The sequence below is a fragment of the Mobula birostris genome, chromosome 6 (genome assembly GCF_030028105.1).
Source record: "Mobula birostris isolate sMobBir1 chromosome 6, sMobBir1.hap1, whole genome shotgun sequence".
NCBI classification, from domain to species: domain Eukaryota; kingdom Metazoa; phylum Chordata; class Chondrichthyes; order Myliobatiformes; family Myliobatidae; genus Mobula; species Mobula birostris.
This window is the reverse complement of record NC_092375.1, coordinates 125337219-125358763: the sequence shown is the minus strand read 5'-3', so window position 1 is coordinate 125358763 and position 21545 is coordinate 125337219. Positions and strand designations below refer to the sequence as shown.

The 21545-nt window shown below is 39.5% G+C and overlaps 1 protein-coding gene across 6 annotated transcripts in view; it reads right to left on the bottom strand.

Annotated features, from left to right (window-relative positions):
• Window positions 1-21545, bottom strand: part of LOC140199345 (sperm-associated antigen 16 protein) — a 656665-nt gene that overhangs the window by 547676 nt on the left and 87444 nt on the right. For 5 of the 6 annotated variants that reach the window (XM_072261235.1, XM_072261236.1, XM_072261237.1 and 2 more), the window contains one exon: window positions 15455-15588. In XM_072261235.1, the coding sequence (XP_072117336.1) occupies window positions 15455-15588 (134 nt within the window). Of the gene's footprint in view, window positions 1-15454; window positions 15589-19529; window positions 21343-21545 lie in introns of those variants that run through there. The other variant, XM_072261241.1, reaches the window with a different exon arrangement.

Here is a 21545-nt window from a genome sequence, read left to right as displayed (position 1 = left end):
ACATGAAATGTTGCCATAGAAAAGCAGCATCCATCATCAAAGATCTTTACCACCCAGGCCATGTTCTTTTATTGCTGCTGCCATCAGGTAGAAGGTAGAGATGCATCAGGGTTTGCACCACCAGGTTCAAGAACAGTTACTGCCCCTCAACTATCAGGTTCTTGAACAAAAGGGGTCAGCTACACTCATTTAAGGACTCTGTTGTGTTGTTATTTCATGCTCATTATTTATTGCTATTTATTTATATTTGCATTTGCACAGCTTGTTTACAGTTTATAGTTCCTGATGTTTGCAGTCTACAGTTACTTTTCTATAGATTTGCTTAGTGTACCCACAGAAAAAGTATCCCAAGGTTGTGTGTGGTGACATGTATGTACTCTGATAATAAATTGTACTTTGAACTTTCAATATATGTTTGTAGAACCCCAGTCTCAGAAATGTTTTTTAGAAAGACTTTGTGGGCCAGATCCTAGTTAAATCTGAGAGCTCAACCCATATAGGTTCTTCTTTATATTTACCTGCTTCTTAAAGATGCCCTCATTGCATTCATCCACTCCACTTTCACTGACTTCCTCAATCTTCTAATCACATCCCCCAGACGAAATCTCCAGACTATCATTGATTTCCAGACAGACTTGCATGTCCAGGCATCCCAACATCACGGTGTCACATCCCTGATTGAGTTTTAAGCATCGTAGCAGCTGCAGTAATACTTCAGAAGCATTTCATTTATGGGTTTGTAAAAGCCATTCCTTCTGGTGTTGTGCCTTTCACTAAACCAGAGCTTGCAGCTCCACCTGTTGATGCAATAAACTCTTTACATGACTAAAGCAGTAATAGACAGAAAAGTAATTTCTTAGTCTAATCACAGAAATATAAACTTTTCTACAGTAATACACAACAGACTTTAGAAATTCATTTGTGCCTGAACAGCAGCAATAAAACAATGAAGCATATTATCTATGTGATGCTATTAAAATGGTGCCAAGACCATGGAATATGATCATACTGCAACCAGAAAGGTACATTGTTTTTACTCACAATTTTCCTTAAGGGAAGTTACATAGTTTGATAAAAAAAATTCAAATAAATTTTGTGCAGCTGCCAGCACTCAGCCAAGCAGTGTAATATCAGAGTTCTAGCCCTTAAAGTGACCCACACAGTTTATACACACGCCATTGTTGAGGAGAAAGCAAGCAGCTCACTTTAGCAGAAGAATCAAAACAGAAAATGTTGTTTTGAATCAAGTCAAACGGTACCAGTAGATGTAAAAACAGGACTAACATTTAGGTTAAAGGCATCCATCAGACGACAGATTCTGTCCGACCCACTAAATATTTCCAACACTTTCTATTTTATTTCAGCATTTTACCATCTACGGTTTCTTACTCTCAGTAGTCTTGGACATCCTCATGGTAAAAATTCACAGTGGCGAGTTCAACAGAGCAGGTGCATTCAGAGGGACAATCTACTTGGCAGGATCAGGGGTTAATATAGATTTATAATATACGTTGATCTATATTAATAACTATAAATATGGAACAATAAAATTACTACTTTGACTTCAAAAAATAAGTAAAGATGAGAGCTTCTATATTTTTTTACTAATACTGAGATGTAATCTTTTCAGTTTCAACTCTCTGATCACTCTGGCACCAGATTTTGCTCTACCCTGAATGGCAGCCAAACAGAGGTACTCACATTCATAAGTTGCCAGTTAGTTCACCAACTCACGTCACTAGTTTGCCTTTTAGTACAAGGTAGCACGTAAATGCTGGTTGTGACTCAAGACTGAAGGAAGGCTATCTCAGGCTTCAGGTTGAGCTCCTCCTGAGGACCCTCATCCTGATGGCAACTGGGGCAATTGAGCTCCATAGCCAAAGTGCCGCAAAAGAGGTAAAAAATGATCCTAATATTTTACCTTAATATCTTATGTATCTTCCAAATATCTCCCTTCTATCCTTAATTGCCCCACGTTAAGGAGTTTGTGAATGTTCCAGCGTATTTCTATATAAACAAGATCCGACACACAGCATTTCTTTGCTCTTGCTTGTGCTCTTGTCAGATCAGGCTCATCAAAGACAGCAAGTTTCTATTACAAAATCATCTCCTCATTATCACCAACAAAGCTCGAGCATAAAACCATGAGCAAGTAGTGTGAAAAGACACTGGTTAGGACACCAGTATCATTGTTTACAAATCTTTCCAAGCATCAGTTAAAGATATTGGCACAAGAGTACCAAATTCCTGCCCTGCTTAGGAAATCAGATATGAGGAATGCATCTTCTTAATCTTCATGTCCCTTTCAAGCTTAAGGAATAACATTCTTTCTGAAAATGGAAATGCTCCCTTCATGTCATGGGCAGATTCTCTCAACTCAGCTCTGCAATTCACCTCTTATTCATGTTGGCACAAAGTCAGTGAGGATGGCTTAAGCAGAATGGTCCTGTCAAAACTCAAATTGGGATTGGTGAATTCCTTATTGGTGATTAGCTGTTGCTTGTAGGTGCCTTTGATGACACTTTATAGCAATGTATTAATGACTGAGAGTAGACTAAGCAGGTGTTGCTATGCTTTTTGAGCATAACTGGGTAATTTTCCCCATTATTAGAAAGGTGCCCATGTTGTAAATATATGGGAACGACTTTGCTAGAGATAAGGCTAGTTTTAGGGTGCAAGTCTTTTATACTATAATTGCAATGTTGTAAAATTCCAAAGTTTCTGTTTTATTCCAGTACTTCTGTTGTTCTTGTTATAATGTGGGGTGAATTGAATTGGCTGAGTCTGATTCTTGGGATTTTGGGGAGTTTCATTATAATGCCTGTCATTATAATGCAAATACTGGCATTCATAATCAGTGTTGGTACAGTAAAGCGTGGAATATTGTATTTTCATGGATTTTACAATTTACACAAAATGTTTCAAGTCCCATTAACATCTTATATTGCATAGAAAATGAATGGCAAATTGATTCTTAAATGAGATTGGCACTTCTTTTATATAACTATGCTGGATACAATTTACACCAGGCATTTCCGTTGAAACATTTAAGCACACATTTACATGAATCATATAGGTTTTAAATTTTAAAAAATGAGAAACTGAGGAGGAGATCCACCTTGATTATCAGTTGAAGGGAAGTCCTTAACTGAACTGCTGTTTGGGAATCTGCCACTGAAGAGGACTACAGAATCTTTTAGAAGCAGAGTAAACCTACAGCACAATACAGGCCCTTCGGCGCACAAAGTTGTGCCGAACATGTCCCTACCTTCGAAATCACTAGGGTTACCCACAGCCCTCTATTTTTCTAAGCTCCGTGTACCTATCCAAAAGTCTCTTAAAAGATCCTATAGTATCTTCCTCCACTACTGTTGCCGGCAACCCATTCCACGCACTCACCACTCTCTGCATAAAAAACATACCCCTGACATCTCCTCTGTACCTACTCCCAAGAACCTTAAACCTGTGTCCTCTTGTGGCAGCCATTTCAGCCCTAGGAAAGAGCCTCTGACTATCCCCATGATCAATGCCTCACATTATCTTGTACACCTCTATCAGGTAATCTTTCATCCTCCGTCACTCCAAGGAGAAAAGGCCGAGTTCTCTCAACCTGTTTTCATAAGGCATGCTCCCCAATCCAGGCAATGTCCTTGTAAATCTCCTCTGCACCCTTTCTATGGTTTCCACATCCTTCCTGCAGTGAAGCGACCATGACTGAGCACAGTACTCCAAGTGGGGTCTGACCAGGGTCCCATATAGCTGCAACATTACCTCTCGGCTCCTAAATTCAATTCCACGATTGATGAAGGCCAATACACCGTACGCCTTCTTAACCACAGAGTCAATCTGCACACCTGCTTTCAGCGTCCTGTGGACTCAGACCCCAAGAACTCTCTGATCCTCCACACTGCCAAGAGTCTTGCCATTAATACTATATTCTGCCATCATATTTGACCTACCAGAATGAACCACTTCACACTGATCCGGGTTCAACTCCATCTGCCACTTCTCAGCCCGGTTTTGCATTCTATCAATGTCCCACTGTAACCTCTGACAGCCCTCTACACTATCCACAACACCCCTAACCTTTGTGTCATCAGCAAACTTACTAACCCATCCCTCCACTTCCTCATTCAGGTCATTTATAAAAATCATGAAGAGTAAGGGTCCTAGAACAGATCCCTGAGGCACACCACTGGTTACCGACCTCCATGCAGAGTATGACCCATCTACAACCACTCTTTGCCTTCTATGGGCAAGCCATTTCTGGATCCACAAAGCAATGTCCCCTTGGATCCCATGTCTCCTTACTTTCTCAATAAGCCTTGCATGGGGTACCTTATCAAATGTCTTGCTGATGGATATTTTATAATGGATCACAACTTCCAAACTTAGAGTTAAGGGTTTTTGCTTTCTTTAATGATGACCACTTCTGATCATGAAGTGGCTTATCATCCATGTTTGTTCTCATGTCTGTCCCATACTTCCTAGTGAAAGATGAATCAAATAAACCACTTCTTTAAGCGGTATTTCCTGTTTAGAGATGCTATTTTAAAATCTTACCCTCATTAGATACCAATTGTAGAAAAGTGCTCTTCATAATTCCAGATTTTGAAATTACGAGTGGTAAATGTGGATGACTCTTGCAAGTTGTACATGTAAGAAAACTTTTGGGCTCGGAAGACATTGGCATGGTGAAGCTTGAGTATTATATTATATTGAGCACCATATTATAATGCACTATTCTACATGCACTAAAATTATTTAATGCAAAACTGTAAACAGTTTCATTCAATTAAAACAAGAACAAAAGGACACATTCAGACACCTCTACATATGTGTTGCTAGCAATGACATAAATCAGTGAGGCTGAGTGGTATATAATTTAATAACAGTCATAAATTTAAGGAATTTGTCTGATCTTAATCTGTGTTTGATAGACTACAAAGGTCAAGAACACACTCTATCAGGCTGATATTTGCTAAGGGCAGCAATGAGTTTCCTGTTTAGTACTGTTGGTAATGGTGTTAGAAATTGACATTTCATTACAACATAAACAGACTGTCACTTTATACTGCAATGTCAACTTGATATCAGGATTACACACAAAATTCTGGAGGAACTCAACAGGCCAGGCAGCATCTATGGAAAAAAGAACAGTCCACGTTTTGGGCTGAGACCCTTTGGCAGGACGAGAACCTTGAACCTCACTTGGAGAACTGCATAGTTTTGGCTGCCATAATGGGCAAGAATTTAAGTTATTTATGAGATGTCTGCACTCAAAACTACTTCTGAAAAAATTCTGAATTTATCTAGAATAATCAAGGTAACCAGACATTACACCACAAAGTGGACTGATATCCAGTGTCGTGGCCCTAAGTGATGGCAAGGTATCTCAGCCTCCGGTTGAATCACGTGAAGGACTCAGAACTAAAAATACAATAAGGAAGAGAAGATTAAATATGATGGTAAACTTGCCAATAATATAAAATAAGATTCCAAATGTGTTTTTTGGACACATCAAGGGTAAGAAAGAGGCAAGAGTGGACATTGGACCACTGGAAAATAATGGTAAAGAATTAGTATTTGGGGAAAAAAATGGCAGAGAAAATGAATCAGGCTTCACAGTCAAAGACATCAGTAACATGCCGTAGGTTCAAGAGAGTCGGGAACAGAAGTGAATGTGGTGGCCATTACTAAGGAGAAGATGCTGGGTAAATCACTTGGACCAGCTTAATTCACCCTAGAATTATGAACGAGGTAGCTGGAGAGATTTTGGAAATATTAGTTGTGATCCTTCAAGGATCACCGGAGTCAGGGAGGGTCCCAGAGGACTAGTAAACTACAAGTACAACACCCCTGTTTAAGAAGGGTGGGAGGCAATATTGAGGAAATAATATACTAGCTAGCCTAACTTCAGTCATTTATAAGTTTTAGAGTCCATTATTAAGGAAGTCATTTTGGAGTACTTGAAAATACACGATAAAATAGGGTGAAGTCAGCACAGTTTTGTTAACGGAAGATCTTGGCTGGTAAATCTATTAAAATTCTTTAAGGAGGTGACAAGCAGGTTAGACAAAGGAGAGTCAGAAGGCCTTTGACAAGGTGCCATATATAAATTTGTTAAACAAGAACCCATTGTGTTAGAAACAATGTACTAACATAGATACAAGATTGGCTAACTGGCAGAAGTCAGAGACTAGAAACAAAGAGGTCCTTCTCAGGGTGGCTGTTAGTGATTACTGAAGTCCCTCAGGGGTCAGTGTTGGGACCACATCTTGTCATTTTCATCTTCATAATAAAAGAACGTCTCTTTAGAATTGAGATGAGGAGAAATTTGTTCAGCCAGGGGGTGGTGACTCTATGGAATTCATTGCCATAAAGGGTTGTGAAGGGTAAGCTATTGGATGCACTTAAGGTAGAAATTGATAGGTTCTTGATTGGCAACCCCCTCTTTTCTCCTGTTAAGGGTCATGAGAATGAGATTGAGGGGAAAAAGCAGCCATGGTTGAACAGGAGAGCAGACTTGAAAGGCCAAATAGTCTAATTCTTCTTGTATATCTTATAGTCTTCTTATGGCATGTAATTTGACAAAACTGGCTAGAATAAAGTTGCCACAGAATAATGGACTCGAAGGATAAATGTTTGTTGAAAATATGCAAATCCATTTTATTGGTAAAAATGCTATGCTGGGAATCTGAAGAATTCCAATGCCTATGTACAGTATGCAGTCTGTTGTAACTCTGGAAAAGCCAATCCTGCATTTTAAAAAAAACTTATGTTCTCTTGTCTGGTTTACTCCACATATGGGGAAAGTTTACAGGCATTTTTCTTGCTTCATTGGCTTTGCAGATACTTTGGCATTTTGCAATTTTCATTGCTGATGCAACCTTTAAAGAATTAATGGCTAAAATGTTAAATGCCATTGTGACCATAACAGTTAGAGTATCTAGGAGGCTCATATGGCAAGTCAGCATCTCCATAATGTAACACCATCTATTTTGGTAAAGGAAAGGCATCATATAGTTTATTGTTCAATGTGGTAGATCTCCCCATTGATAATGTGCTGGAAAGATGATACCTGCATGCTGCCTTCACTCTCTATGGTAATATGGTTATCACTCCCCTTCAGCTAAAGGCTGGTCCATACATTACCTGCCTGAAAAGTGATAAATTACCAGATAGGCAATGGCAAGAGCATATGACTAGCAAGCTATCTCCTTTAGGCGACATTTTCCAAAATCATTAAGTATACTTTTAATTGCTAATCTTGTACTCAAATGTTAAATACCGTATATTTCTTTTAAGTAGATTTGACGACTGGGCTACCAGTGTACTAGTGTAACGCCCTGGGGGTAAAGGTTTCACTGCTAAAGTTGTAGGGTATTTCAAGTAATGGTATTTCTGTAGAAGTGGTGTTTGGGTTATGGTTAAATGACTGTTTCGGAATGTGAGCCATCCAATCAGGGGAGCAGGATTTTTTTCGTGTGTGCCTGATACCGGGTGTGAACTTCTGTCTTTATTCAGTGGGAGATGAGGAGAGAACAGGTCGTAGGATTTGACCTGCTGGGGACTGTGATTCGATCAAGCAAGGTGCGGGCGTCTACTGAGAATGAGTGAATATGAGTTTTGGAAGAGTTGAGCTCCAACCTGTGCACATTTGACGATTTAATTATAATGGCTCCTTTTTGTTTTTTTCTTTATTTTCATTACTAACCATTTAGTTAAGCTAATAGTCCTAAATATTAGAAGGATGAGAGGGGATCTGATTGAAACATATAAGATTATTAAGGGATTAGACACGCTGGAGGCAGGAAGCACGTTCCTGCTGATGGGTGAGTCCAGAACCAGAGGCCACAGTTTAAGAATAAGGGGTAGGCCATTTAGAACAGAGTTGAAGAAAAACTTTTTCACCCGGAGAGTGGTGGATATATGGAATGCTCTGCCCCATAAGGCAGTGGAGGCCAAGTCTCTGGATGCTTTCAAGAAAAGGATAGATAGAGCTCTTAAAGGTAGCGGAATCAAACGTTATAGCGTAAGGCAGGAACTGGATACTGATTGTGGATGATCAACCATGATCACAATGAACGGCGGTCCTGGCTCGAAGGGCCAAATGGCCTACTCCTGCACCTATTGTCTATTGTCTATAAATATATATCCTTTAATTGTAAATACTTTGGTTACTGTTACTTCATGGTAACATGTTGGATCAGGGTAGCCAATCACACAGCGCTCACACAAACCGGGGTTTGGGTGGGATAGATATCCCAATCTCACGGATTTGGCGGGACTGGAATGTGTATTCCCTAGACTTACGTGGGCTGACAACTATGGGTTTTTCAGCACAGAGTCCAGAGAAGTCCAAGAAAACAGGGGTTTCACAAGAGTTATATCGTAATATACAAATTTACAGCTCCTGCATTTAGATTGTTTTGGACTTAGAAGCTTCACAATGTGTCCTTCTACTTTCAGTGCATTTACTTTATCCAAAATGATAGAGCTCTTCTAATTGGAAACTTATTAGAACTTCCTGCTCACTCTATTGAGAGCACAGTAGTACCTAACAAATAAATGTAATTTGGCCAAACTTCTAGACAAGTGCTTTCAAAACAAAATTAAACAACAACAAAAACAGGGCATACATAAGTTGATGTCCCAGTATTGTTCACCAAAAAGCCATGACCATACAAAAATATTACAGTTCCATCAATCCATTAATATTCTGAGCATTCCAAGTAGTAAGCTCAAACATAGAGGGAGACACAAGAGACTGCAGATGCTGGAATTTGGAACAACAAACAATTTGCTGGAGGATTTCAACAGGCTGAGTAGCATCTGTAGGGGAAAAAAGAACTGTTGACGTTTCAGATCAAAACCCCATATCAGGACTAAGAATGGAAATGGGAGAAAGGGAAGAGGGAGAGTGGTATGATAGGGGGCCAAAGGTGGATGATCGACCAAAAAGGGATAAGGAATGATGGACAGATCAAGCCAGGTACTCACAGATATAGAACATAGAACAGTACAGAACAGGAACAGGCCCTTCGGCCCACAATACTGTGCCAAAGCAAATAAATTAATAATCAAATGGCCACCTAAACCAATCCCTTATGCCTGCACAATGTCCATATCCTTCCATTTTCCTAACATCTACATGTCTATCTAAACATCCCTTAAATGTTCCTGCCTGTACCACCATCTGGGCAGTGCATTCCAGGCACCCACTACTCTCTGTGTAAAAAACTTGCCCCCACATCACCCTTGAAATGACCCCTTCTCACTTTAAGTGCATGCCCTCTGGTATTAGACATTTCAATCTTGGGAAAAATACACTATCTGTCTACTCTATCTATGTCTCTCATAATCTTATAAATCTTTATCAGATCTCCCCTCAGTTTCTGCCAATCTAGAAAAAACAATGCAAGTTTGTCCAACCTCTCTTTATAGCACTTTCCTTCTAATCCAGGCAATGTCCTGATGAACCTCTGCTGCATCCTCACCAGAGCCTCAACATCCTTCCTAGAATGGGTCAATGACAACTGTATACAGTACTCCAGATGCAGCCTAACTAGAGTTTTATAGCCGCTTTCAGAGCTATGAACTTGGACCTCAAGATCCCTCTGGTCATCAACACTGTTAAGGATCTTGTCCTTAACACTGTACGGTTTCTTTACATTTGACTTACCAAGGTGTAACACTTCACATTTGTCTGCCATTTGCGGAACACCACCAATCACACACCTCCAGCTAGAATTATTCCCTTCTACCTCTACCCTCTATCTTCTAAGGGCAAGCCACATCTGAATCTAAATGGGCAATTCGCCATTCATCTCATGCACTTTCATCTTCTAGATGAGCCTCCCATAAGGGACTTTGTCAAATGCCTTTCTAAAATCCATGTCAGGATCTAGATCCACAGCTCTACATTCATCAATCACCCTCCCAATCCTACTGCTCCATTGTCGCTCTTGCTCTGTGAATAAGAAACAGAATGCAGATCTTCAACTCTAATACTTAATCTTTTCAACACTTCTATGCTGAGTTCCTGAAAATTATGAATGTTCTTGGAGTCTCTACCACCTGTTCCCATTAAGTATTTAATTGTTCACCACCATTCATGATGTTAGGACTGGAAAGCTTGGATCTGATCTGTTGGATTAGAGATTAGTTATGCCTTTTTCATACATATTAACAAGAACATAATTTACATTGCGGCTTCAACAAATTCCCATTCTTAGGCATGGCTGATGTTGATCCTCACATGGCCTTCTGCATTCCTTATTGAACCTGGATTAATCCCCTTGTTTACTGGTAATTTAGAATGAAGGACATGCTGGGCAATGAGTTTACAGATAGTGAGCGTTCATTTCTGCTACTGATGGTCCACATGACCTCATGTCTGCCCAGTTTGGAGCTACTAAATATGATTTGGTCTACCCGATTTAGAAAAGTTGTGCTGGCTTTCAACAGAATAGAAGCCATCTTCAAAGTGAAGATGGGTCTTTGACTCCTACGAATAACAATCACTGTCTCAAATCATTGTTCTTGGTTATTACATCAATCTTATTATAAGTCTTCTGTTCTTTTTGCTGGTACACTTGTTATCAGGAGTCAGGTGTTCAGAGTGTTGGCTTTGACCACCAAGAATCACCACATGGTCTGCACATGGTGGGTCCAAAAAAATGCCTAAGAATAAAAGAGCTCTCTAGTTTACCATCCATTATTTTCTGCTTGTGATCCCAAATTGTACTAATGTTCATGGAGTGAAATGGTTTGAACTTCCTAAAGGGGTAAAGATTCCTCCGTGTAGCATTTACTGAGATCTTCAATATGACTTCAGCATATCCTATCCATAGCAATGCAGAAGTCTAACAACTCAACAAATCTGTCAACTGCAGTCAAGAGAAGGTGATGATCTTTTATAGACTACCACCTGTTCCCATCCTCATCAGAGATCCCCACCACCCAGTTCATGTTTTCTTCTTAATTTTGCCATCAGGTAGAAGGTACAAGAGCCTCAGGACTTACACCACCAGATTCAAGAACAGTTACCACCCCTCAACCATCAGGCTCTTGAATAGAAGGGGATAACTACATTCACTTCCCCCAACATTGAAATATTCTTACAACCAATAATCTCACTTTAAGGACTCTTTATCCCATCCTCTCAAATTCTCATTATTTATTGCTACGTATTTATATTTGCATTTGCACAGTTTATTGTCTTCTGCGCACTGGTTGATCTTTCATTGATCCTGTTATAGTTATTATTCTATAGATTTACTGAGTATGCCCACAGGAAAAATAATCTCAGGGTTGTATATGATGATATAAATGTACTTTGATAATAAAAAATTACGTCGTACTTTTGTACTATGTTCTTAGAGACCTGGCTCCAGTTGAATGTCCTAGCTTAACTGGCTTATGCTTACAACACAGGAGTGGCTTACATACAGAGATGGCCGTAAAAGAAAACTCTATAATATGCCAGTTAAATCAGATTTTAAAAATGATAACAGCCTTATGTTTATAAGCTGTTACCATACATCAGGCAGACATCAAGCTAGCGTTTGAAGAATTGAGATGCTGTAATCAACAAGAACAACTATGAAAACAGGATAACTATGAAAAGCCTGTCACATTGTGGTGGGAAACTTTAAATCAGGCTAGCTTGACGAAGTCTCTACATAATTACTGTCACACATTACCTGCAATACTGGAGGACTCAAGACATTTTACCAATGCTATGCCACCATCAAGAATGCCTGCTCATTTTGGTAAATCCAAACACCTGGCTGTGCTTCTTCTGCCTGCCTGAGACAAAGACTGTAGTGAACAGGACAGTGAAGAGCAGTACAGCAGAAGCAGAGAAGCAAATTCAGAATTTCTTGGAGTCAGTAGATTGAACCATGTTCAAGGATTCTTTAGCAGAGCTAACAGTCATTACCAGCTTCATAAGAACATGCAGTGTGTACCTACAAAAATCTTCTGAAGCTTCCCACCCAGAAGCCCTCGACAAAACTGGAAATTCATAATCAGCTAAGGGTTGGATCTCTGCATTTAGGGATGGCAACTGAGAGTTGTATAAGAAATCCAGGTGTTACTTTCGGAAGACCAATTTGGAAGAAAAAGGCAAATTTAAATTAAACTGCATTCACAGAGGCGTGGGTGCTTGATAGCTGTGGCAATACTTGCACAACACAACTGACTATAAGGTATGATTGGGTAGTATTAGTGGTAGCAATTCATCAGTCAGACATGCTCTATGTCTCTTATGCACACATTGATAGGAGAATTATGACAAACCCATAAATTTCCGGATGACCCTTTAACTTCAGTCTCTGAAGCCAAGATCTCGGCATCCTTCGAGAGGATGAATTCATGAAAGGCATCTGTGACAGATGGTGTACCTGGCCAAGTACTAAAGATCTGTGAAGACCAATTGGCTGGAGTATTTGTCAATATTTTCAACCTCCTGCTTCTCTAGTCAAAGGTTTCCACCTGCTTCAAAAAGGAAGCGCTTACATCAACTTCAATGAAGTTCTTCAAGTGGTTGGTTGTGGCAGAAATAAATTCTTGCCTCAGAGATGACCTGTATCTGTTCCAATTTGCCTACCATGACAAAAAATCAACAGCAGATGCAATTTCTCCGACTCTTAACTCTGCTCTGGACCATCTGAACATCAGGAACTCAACATCATCAACTACAGCTCACTGTGCAACACAATCATCGCATCCAAACTCATCTTCAAGCTTCAAGGCCTGGACTTCTGTAACTTCCTCTGCAACTGGATACTTGACTTCCTCATCAACAGACCTCAATCAGTGAGGATTGGTAACAATAGCTCCAATGCCATCTTAAAATTCACAAACAACACTACTGTTTTTGGATGAATCATAGGTGGTGATGAATCAGTTTATAAAGTGGCATAGGACACATGGTTGAGTGGAGCCACAACAACAACCTCCTGCTCAATTTCAGCAAAACTACAGGAAAGAAAAGGAAGGCACCAGTCTGCATTGGGGATCAGCAGTGGAGCTTTAAATTCTTGGGCATTAACATGTCAGATGCCCTGTCCCAGACCCAGAACTTAGATGCACTCATAAGGAAAGAGCACCAGTGTCTTTAATTTCTAGGGAGGTTAAGGAGGAAGATCTTATCATTAAGCACTCTAACACACTTCAACAGATTACTTTAGAAAGCATTCTGACAGGTTGTATCATAATCTGGTATGGCAATTTAAATGTTATGGGGCCTAGTAATCATTCTACCAAATAAGGGTCAGCATACAAGAAAATAGTTAAAACCTATCAAAGAATTTTCCTGTTTAGACAATGTCAAGCTGTGTTTCTGTCAGGATTATGGCTCAGATTTACGTTTGTAGTTGTTTCTTACAGTTTGGGGGACAGAGAGGGCAGTTAGGGGTTAGGTTATGGTTTAGTAACAGTGATGTCGTGGAGTTAGAAGTAAGACCTCCACACTGCGCTCCGTGTTCAAAGGCCAATGCTGTGGACAGATGACAAAGGACATTCAGAGTCAAGACTTTCACTCCATGCTCAATGGCCAGTAATGTGGACATGAAATAAAGTACATCTAGAGTCTACACCTCTGCTTGAGTTCAAAGGCCAGCAACGTGGACCGATGACAAAAGACATCTGTGGATATTGGGCTGTCCCACATTCGGATGAGTCTGTGCGAGCAGGAGGCATGAAGGCTGGTCAGTCAGTGTACCTGGAGTTCTGGTCCCATCATTATCTAGTCCAGGGTTAATACCAAAGATCAGAGCCCGAAGGCCAATCAGAAGTCTGGAAGTGGAAGCCTGATGAGTGAAGCCCGGAGCCTGGAGAATGGAGTCTGGATTCTGGAGTTGGAGGATTGTCTGTGTGTGGGGGTGAGTTGGAGGGAGGGTGGGAGTGTTGAAAGGGGCTTATTTTAATGTTAATGTTCTGTTACTTACTGTATTCTCTGTTGTTCTGCCAAGCATTATGAGCATGTTATGTTGGTGCGGGAATGTGAGGTGACACTTGTGGGCTGGCCCCAGCACATCCGTATGTGTGTTGGTTTACACAAATTACTCATTGTACTGTATATTTTAATGTACATGTGATAAATAAATCTGAATCTGAGGATTCTCGTCAATGGTGGCAATCATCTGAGCCTCTGGATGACATAGCAGTAATTTGACAGAGCAGTAATTTAAGCTGGACTATTTTCAGCTATTTCAGCAGCAAGATGAGGAGTGGGATGTTAGTTTATAACGTCACAGAATAAAATTCTAATCACAAGTTATCACATACGGAAGCAACTCATTCTCATTTGATCTAAGACTTGGACCTGGAATGGGCTGGTAAGAGCAAGAAGATATAATTACCAAACTAGAATTAGGCAATAACTATCTTCAATGAAGAAATTACTCTTGACAGTCGATGACACTGAAATCTCTGAGCTTCTCACATCATTTAACCATGATCAGAACTGAGAAAGCAACATAAATTTGGTTATGTGACAAAATTAAGGACATATCTTCTGATACTCCTAGTCTCTGTGCTCTCAACTACCACCCTTACTGTAAATGATTTTCATATAGGTCCAACATAATTTTCTACCTTGCAGCATGAAATATCACACAGTTCAGTTTCATGCCATTTGTAAAAAAGTTTCTTGGAAATTTCCATTTCATCATTAAATGAAAGTGCCAATTTACACAAATGCTGTTAAGTTTTCCTAACTTTCCAAATATTGTCTGATTAATATGTTAATTATGAACTTTAATTTACTACTTTCTTCTTCATTTACTGGCAAATGACCCAATGTATAAGTTGTTTTCACTTCATGAATACAAATGTCAAGGACTCAAAGAAATGTTTGCAAAATTTTCTATTATTCTCAGTATAATTATTTACATTAACTGATTAGTTTAATCACTCACAATATGCAACTTAAGGTGTTTTATTAAGTTCAATTATTTCATCGGCATTGTACTACAAATATATTTTGAATCTGACAGAATGAAAACAATCTTTTGTTATCAACTTTGTCCAAAAATTTAAGATAGTGAAATAGTGAAATATCTAGTTACAATTCTGTAAATACCTTAGTTCTATGTAATTCCAGGAAACAAAATTCACCATCCTAGAAAATTAGTAAGATCACAAATTTGCATCCAAAATCTTGACCTCTGCAAAACTAAAAGCAGAGCAAATATAACCAATGTTTATCAACATTAGAACACTAGAACCATGCATATGTTGAGTATTCAATGTCAAAATAACTCACTGGAGATGAGAGCCAATTCCTACTATCAAAACTGCTGAAATTTAATGCCTACAGCTTGCCCAAGGAGCCTTAAACCTGAAAATGTATTTGCTTCACTCCAATGTAAAAAAAATCACATTCCCCAATCTCAAATAGATGCTGACAATGATAATATATGTACAAACGTATTTTACTTACCAGCTCACTGCCAGCTCATGAACTTTGAGAGTCTTTGTCATCTTACATCCACCTGATCGAAGCAAAGTACTGGGAGTACTTTTCATCTGAGCAAGGTAAGGGTTCACTCTTGTGTCAATAGGTAAGTCAGAATCCTATCAATACAAAAATATGCATTTTATAATCTTCTTTATCTGTTGAGTAAATAAATTATTTGAATATTATTTCATCTTTAAAGGTCATAATAAAATGTTACCCAATGCTCAGAACAATGTCTGGTACTAGCACATCAAACACAACTAAAATTATGATTTACTAGAGCAACCAATGAACATACCTTTTAATAAATGTTACACGAACATTATGTTCTCACAATTAACTTCCATTTATAAATTATCATATTAATTTCTGATTTGTCAGAAACACACTGCTAACAGTAGTTCCATGAATAATTTCCTACCAGTTATATTTAGTATATTAACTTTAATGATGCAAAGAAAATTGTCAGGTTGTAAGCACGTCCTTTCATAATAATCAAAATCATTCCTCCAGCCACTGTGACTATTAGGGCACCTTAAATATGACATTGTGCTTTGCAGCATAGGTGATTCCTAGAACAACAGTACTCAAATTCCACTAGATAAAGCATTGTGCATCTATCATTATTGACTTAATTCTCTTGCACATTCTATATTAGAGGCTATTTGGAGATAATAAATCCCCTTGCCGTTTTTATCTTTTGGGGTCTATCAGTTCAAATGCAACAGAGGGAGAGGTTAAGTTACAAAAGTTTGTTTCTCTAGAAGCATTTCAAATATCTGTGCCATGCATAGTTTTCAGAGAGACAAGTGGAGTGTTTTACTTCAGAATCAGAATCAGGTTTATTGTCACCGGCATTGTTCGTAAAATTTGTTAACTTAGCAGCAGCAGTTCAATGCAATACATAATATAGAAGAAGAAGAAGAAGAAGAAGAAGAAGAAGGAAGAAATAATAAATAATTAAATAAAAATATAAATAAATAAATCTATTACAGTTTACGTATATTGAAGAGACTGAACAGTGCAAAAACCAGAAATAATATATATTAAAAAGTGAGGTAGTGTCCAAGGGTTCAATGTCCATTTAGGAATCGGATGGCAGAGGGGAAGAAGCTGTTTCTGAATCGCTTCAGGCTTCTGTACCTCCTACCTGATGGTAACGCGAGAAAAGAGCATGCCCTGGGTGCTGGAGGTCCTTAATAATGGACGCTGCCTTTCAGAGACACCACTCTTTGAAGATGTCCTGGGTACTTTGTAGGCTAGTACCCAAGATGGAGCTGACTAAATTTGCAACTCTCTGCCGCTTCTTTCAATCCTGAGCAGGAGCACCACTGCCCCCCCCACCCCCCCATACCAGACAATGACACAGCCTGTCAGAATGTTCTCCACGGTACATCTATAGAAGTGTTTGAGTGTATTTGTTGACATGCTAAATCTCTTCAAACTCCTAAAGAAGTACAGCCGCTGTCTTGCCTTCTTTATAACTGCATTGATATGTTGGGACCAGGTTAGGTCCTCAGAGATCTTGACACCCAGGAACTTGAAACTGTGCATTCTCTCCACTTCTGATCCCTCTATGAGGATTGGTATGTGTTCCTTCATCTTATCCTTCCTGACGTTGAGTGCCAGGTTGTTGCTGTGACACCACTCCACTAGTTGGCATATCTCAATCTTGTACGCCCTCTCGTCAACACCTGAGATTCTACCAACAATGGTTGTATCATCAACAAATTTATGAATGGTATTTGAGCTATGCCTAGCCACACAATCATGGATATACAGAGAGTAGAGCAGTGGGCTAAGCACACACCCCTGAGGTGTACCAGTGTTGATAGTCAATGAGGAGGAGATGTTATCACCAACCCGCACAGATTGTGGTCTTCCGATTAGGAAGTCGAAAATCCAATTGCAGAGGGAGGTACAGAGGCCCACGTTTTGCAACTTCTCAGTCGGGATTGTGGGAATGATGGTATTAACTGCTGAGTATAGGCAATGAACAGCATCCTGACATAGGTGTTTGTGTTGTCTAGGTAGTCTAAAGCTATGTGAAGAGCCATTAAGACTGCATCTGCCATTAACCTATAATGGCAATAGGCAAATTTCAATGGGTCCAGGTCCTTGCTGAGGCAGGAGTTCAGTCTAGTCATGACCAACGTCTCACGACAAATGTCTCAAAGCTTTTCATCGCGGTAGATGTGAGTGCTACTGGGCGATAGTCATTAAGCAACTCACATTATTCTTCTTAGGCATTACTCTACTTTGGCATATTTATGGAGTATGTTGCACAACAGGAAGGATTAGGATTGAAATGATTCAAGAACAAAAAATGGAAACTCATTTCCTTTCCTCAAATGAAAACTTCAATAACTAAACCTTTGGATAACTAATGTTCTGCATCATCAATGCTTCAATTCATTTGCCTCCATGCCAGGTCAGAGCACCCACAAAGCTGCAGATTTTCAAGGAGGTCTTGTACACATATCCAAATAGCAGAATTATTGAAGAATGCCATATAATTGTTCAATCAAAGACCTCACTTTTCCACATATCAGAGTCCATACCCTGACTTCTAACAGGTTCCATAAATCAAATATTCAGATTACACTTTCCCCTAACATTTAGCCTAATAGCACTTGGACTAGAGGGAATAGCTTGCAACTGGCATAAAACACCGTAATAGTTACGAGGATACTAGACAGAATGACACACATAGTATTTAAACATACAATTTATTTATTTTCCACAGATCTGAATTCCAGTAAATAGATTCAAAAACATGAAGTAAAGACAACAGTTATTTGAGATAAGATGGTATGTGACTTAGGAGGAATTCCTTTCTTGAAGATGATGACTTTTCCATGCACCTGTGATCCTTGTCCTTCTTGGTGAGGGAGGCAGTGGGGTTGGTGGTGGAGGGAATAAATATTTAGAATACTGATCAAATAAGCTGCTTTATCTTGGATTGTGTTTAATTTCTTGAGAGTTGCCAATAGACACACTCATCGAGACACATTCCTAACTACACACACACACAAAATGCTGGAGGAACTCAGCAGGCCAGGCAGCATCTATGGAAAAGAGTATAGTCGATGTTTCAGACCAAAACCCTTTGGCAGGACTGGAGGAAAAAAAGCTGAGTAGATTTAAAAGATGGGGGGAGGGGAGGGAGAAACACTCTCTCGACCACCTTTGAGCTCATCTTCAGGGAACAGCATTCATCATCAGGAACCCAACCATCCAGGTTATACTCTCTTCTCAATGCTGCCATCAGGAAGGTGGTGCAGGAGCCTCAAGACCCACACCACCAGGTTCAAGAACAGTTACTACCCCTCAACCATCAGGCTCTTGAACAAAAGGGGATAACTTCACTCAATATCATTTGCCTCATCACTGAAATGTTTTCACAACCAATGGACTCACTTTCAAGGATTCTTCATCTCGTACTCTCAATACTTATTGCTTATTTATTTATTATTATTATATCTTTTTTATGTTTTTGCACAGGTTTATGTCCTTCATTGATCCTATTATGGTAAGTGAATTTAATGAGTGCGCTGACAAGAAATTGAATCTCTGAATTATATATGATGACATATATGTACTTTGATATAAATTTACTTTCAACCCTTGAACCTTCTGGTATCTTGTGCTCCTAAATTTTAATTTGCAAAAAGAGTCATAAAACACTCTTGTGACTTCCACTGCATTGAGGCAAACACCAAGCACAACAGCTGGCTAAATACAGTGAAACAATAAAATGCCAGCAGTGACAGCTTTGGGTGATCATGATCCATGGGATTTATGCTGAGGAGGACAAAAATGCCCCATGTGACGATATCCTGTACACATTCTGTTCTTTGGCAAGGTGTAATCTAATGCAAATATAAAAGTATGAGTAGAAACAAATGGTTTAGCACCTGATCTCTACCAATTTAGATGTTTTCCAGACTTTCCAAAGTTGGTTCCATGTTTGATTAAATTGCACAGAGCCTGAATGAAACATGGATTATTATCTGTTACAGACTAACATGGAAAAACATTATTCACAGTTGAAGATGAAAGAAAGCACTGAAGTACTTCAATATTTATATATTTGTAAATTAGCTTCAGAAAATTAATATTGCTGACTAGAGTTTTGCAACTACATGCTTTATGAGGATTAGAGGCCTGGCAATCAAAACATTTAACTAGTTTTCCAGTTATCAAAAGAGGGCATTATGGAATGCGGTATTACCTAATTCGGAAGCAAAATCTAGTGATGATAGTGGCTTTGTCAGCCTAAAGTATTGATCTTCAAAAACACTTTTCATCAATTGACCAAGGGCTGTGGAGGTGCATTTTATCTTATACTAAAAAATTGCAAATGTGACATGTTTTCTCGAGCCCTGTCATTAACCTTTATTGCTAGAGCAGAGCATGGTACTTTGGGGACAGGTTGATAGAGGTCTAGGCCTTGCAGTCATTGAATACAAGGTCCTCCTTATATGCATTGGTGAATGAGATGATGAAGTTGTGGTCTCAGCCTCAGGGCCATCTAAATATTGTAGCTCCTCTACAGAGATCTTGATCTGGGGTATAGCTATCATAAGCTGAAAGGTTTCTAATTAACTCCAACCCGCAAGACATTTGTTGGTGAAAATGGGCAGCATCAGAGCAGAAAAGATTGAGCTAAATGTTGGGCAATGATGCAGCTTTATCTGACACTTGTCTTTACTGTTGTGTACCGTTAGTTTGTATCATGGCTCACTTGCCTTTAAAGAGTAAACATATGACTAAGACAGGTTTCTGTGGATGATCAGGTCAATTTCTTGACGATCGATAAGAACCAACAACTTTAGAGAGGTTGAAAGCAGTTGATCTAATGGCTAATGCTTTGATACTGAAGATCATGACCCCTGAACAGACAGCCAAAAACCAAATTGTAATTCAGTGAGCAATGATATTGCATGGCAGATAGCTGTAAGACCCTCTGTAATATCACAGTTGGATTTTTTTTTTAGTTATGAGAACACTCAGTCCTCTTTTATTGTCATTTAGAAATGCATACATGCATTAAGAAATGATACAATGTTTTTCCCAAGTGATATCACAGAAAACAGGACAAACCAAAGACTAACACTGACAAAACCACATAATTATAACATATAGTTACAGCAGTGCAAGGCAATACCATAATTTGATGAAGAACAAACCATGGGCACGGTAAAAAAAGTCTCAAAAGTCCCCGAGTCGATCGACTCCCAAGTCCCCGATAGCAGGCAGCAAAAGGGAGAAACTCCCTGCCATAAACCTCCAGGCACCGTCAACTGCCGATGCCTTGGAAGCAGCTGACACTGAGTCCATCCATCCGAAAATTTCGAGCCTCCGACCAGCCCTTCCGATACAGCCTCCCAAGCGCCATCCTCTGCCGAGCGCCTTCGACTTAGCCCCAGCCGCTGAAACAATCAAAGCCGAGGATTTCGGAGCCTTCTGCTCCAAGGATTCCGGTTACCACACAGTGGCAGTGGCAGCGAAGTGGGCATTTCAGAAGTTTTCCAGATGTTCCTCCGTATTGTCACGTCTGTCTCCATCAAATCAGAATTGTGCACGGTCCCCTACTTGACAGATAACAGATATTCATCACTGGAAAGGCCGTGCGCGCTGCCGTCGCGCCGCCATCTTCTCCACACATTTAACTCCTTTCTTGCAGATGGACCATGGTTACAGCATCTCTGATGTTCCTTTGTATTTTCTCCTTTCCAGGTTTTGATGATAAAATTATGTACTTGTGTTGATGTTCTTCAACAGCTAAATTTTAGCATTTTAACAGTCATGATGGCTGTTTTCAAAATTTTGTAATTTTTAAATTACAGCGCTGGACTTCTCAACTTCTGTGGAACAAAATTGGAATAAATTAAATGTGGTGAATTTTATGGACAAGGATAGCCTACAGGGATAGGGAGTAAGATGCTAAATTAAAAGGCACGACCTCCAGGGTAATGATCTCAGGATTACTATACGTACCACATGCTAGTGAGGCCAGAACTTGGAAGATTATACAGTGTAATATATGGCTAAGGAGTTGGTGTAAGAG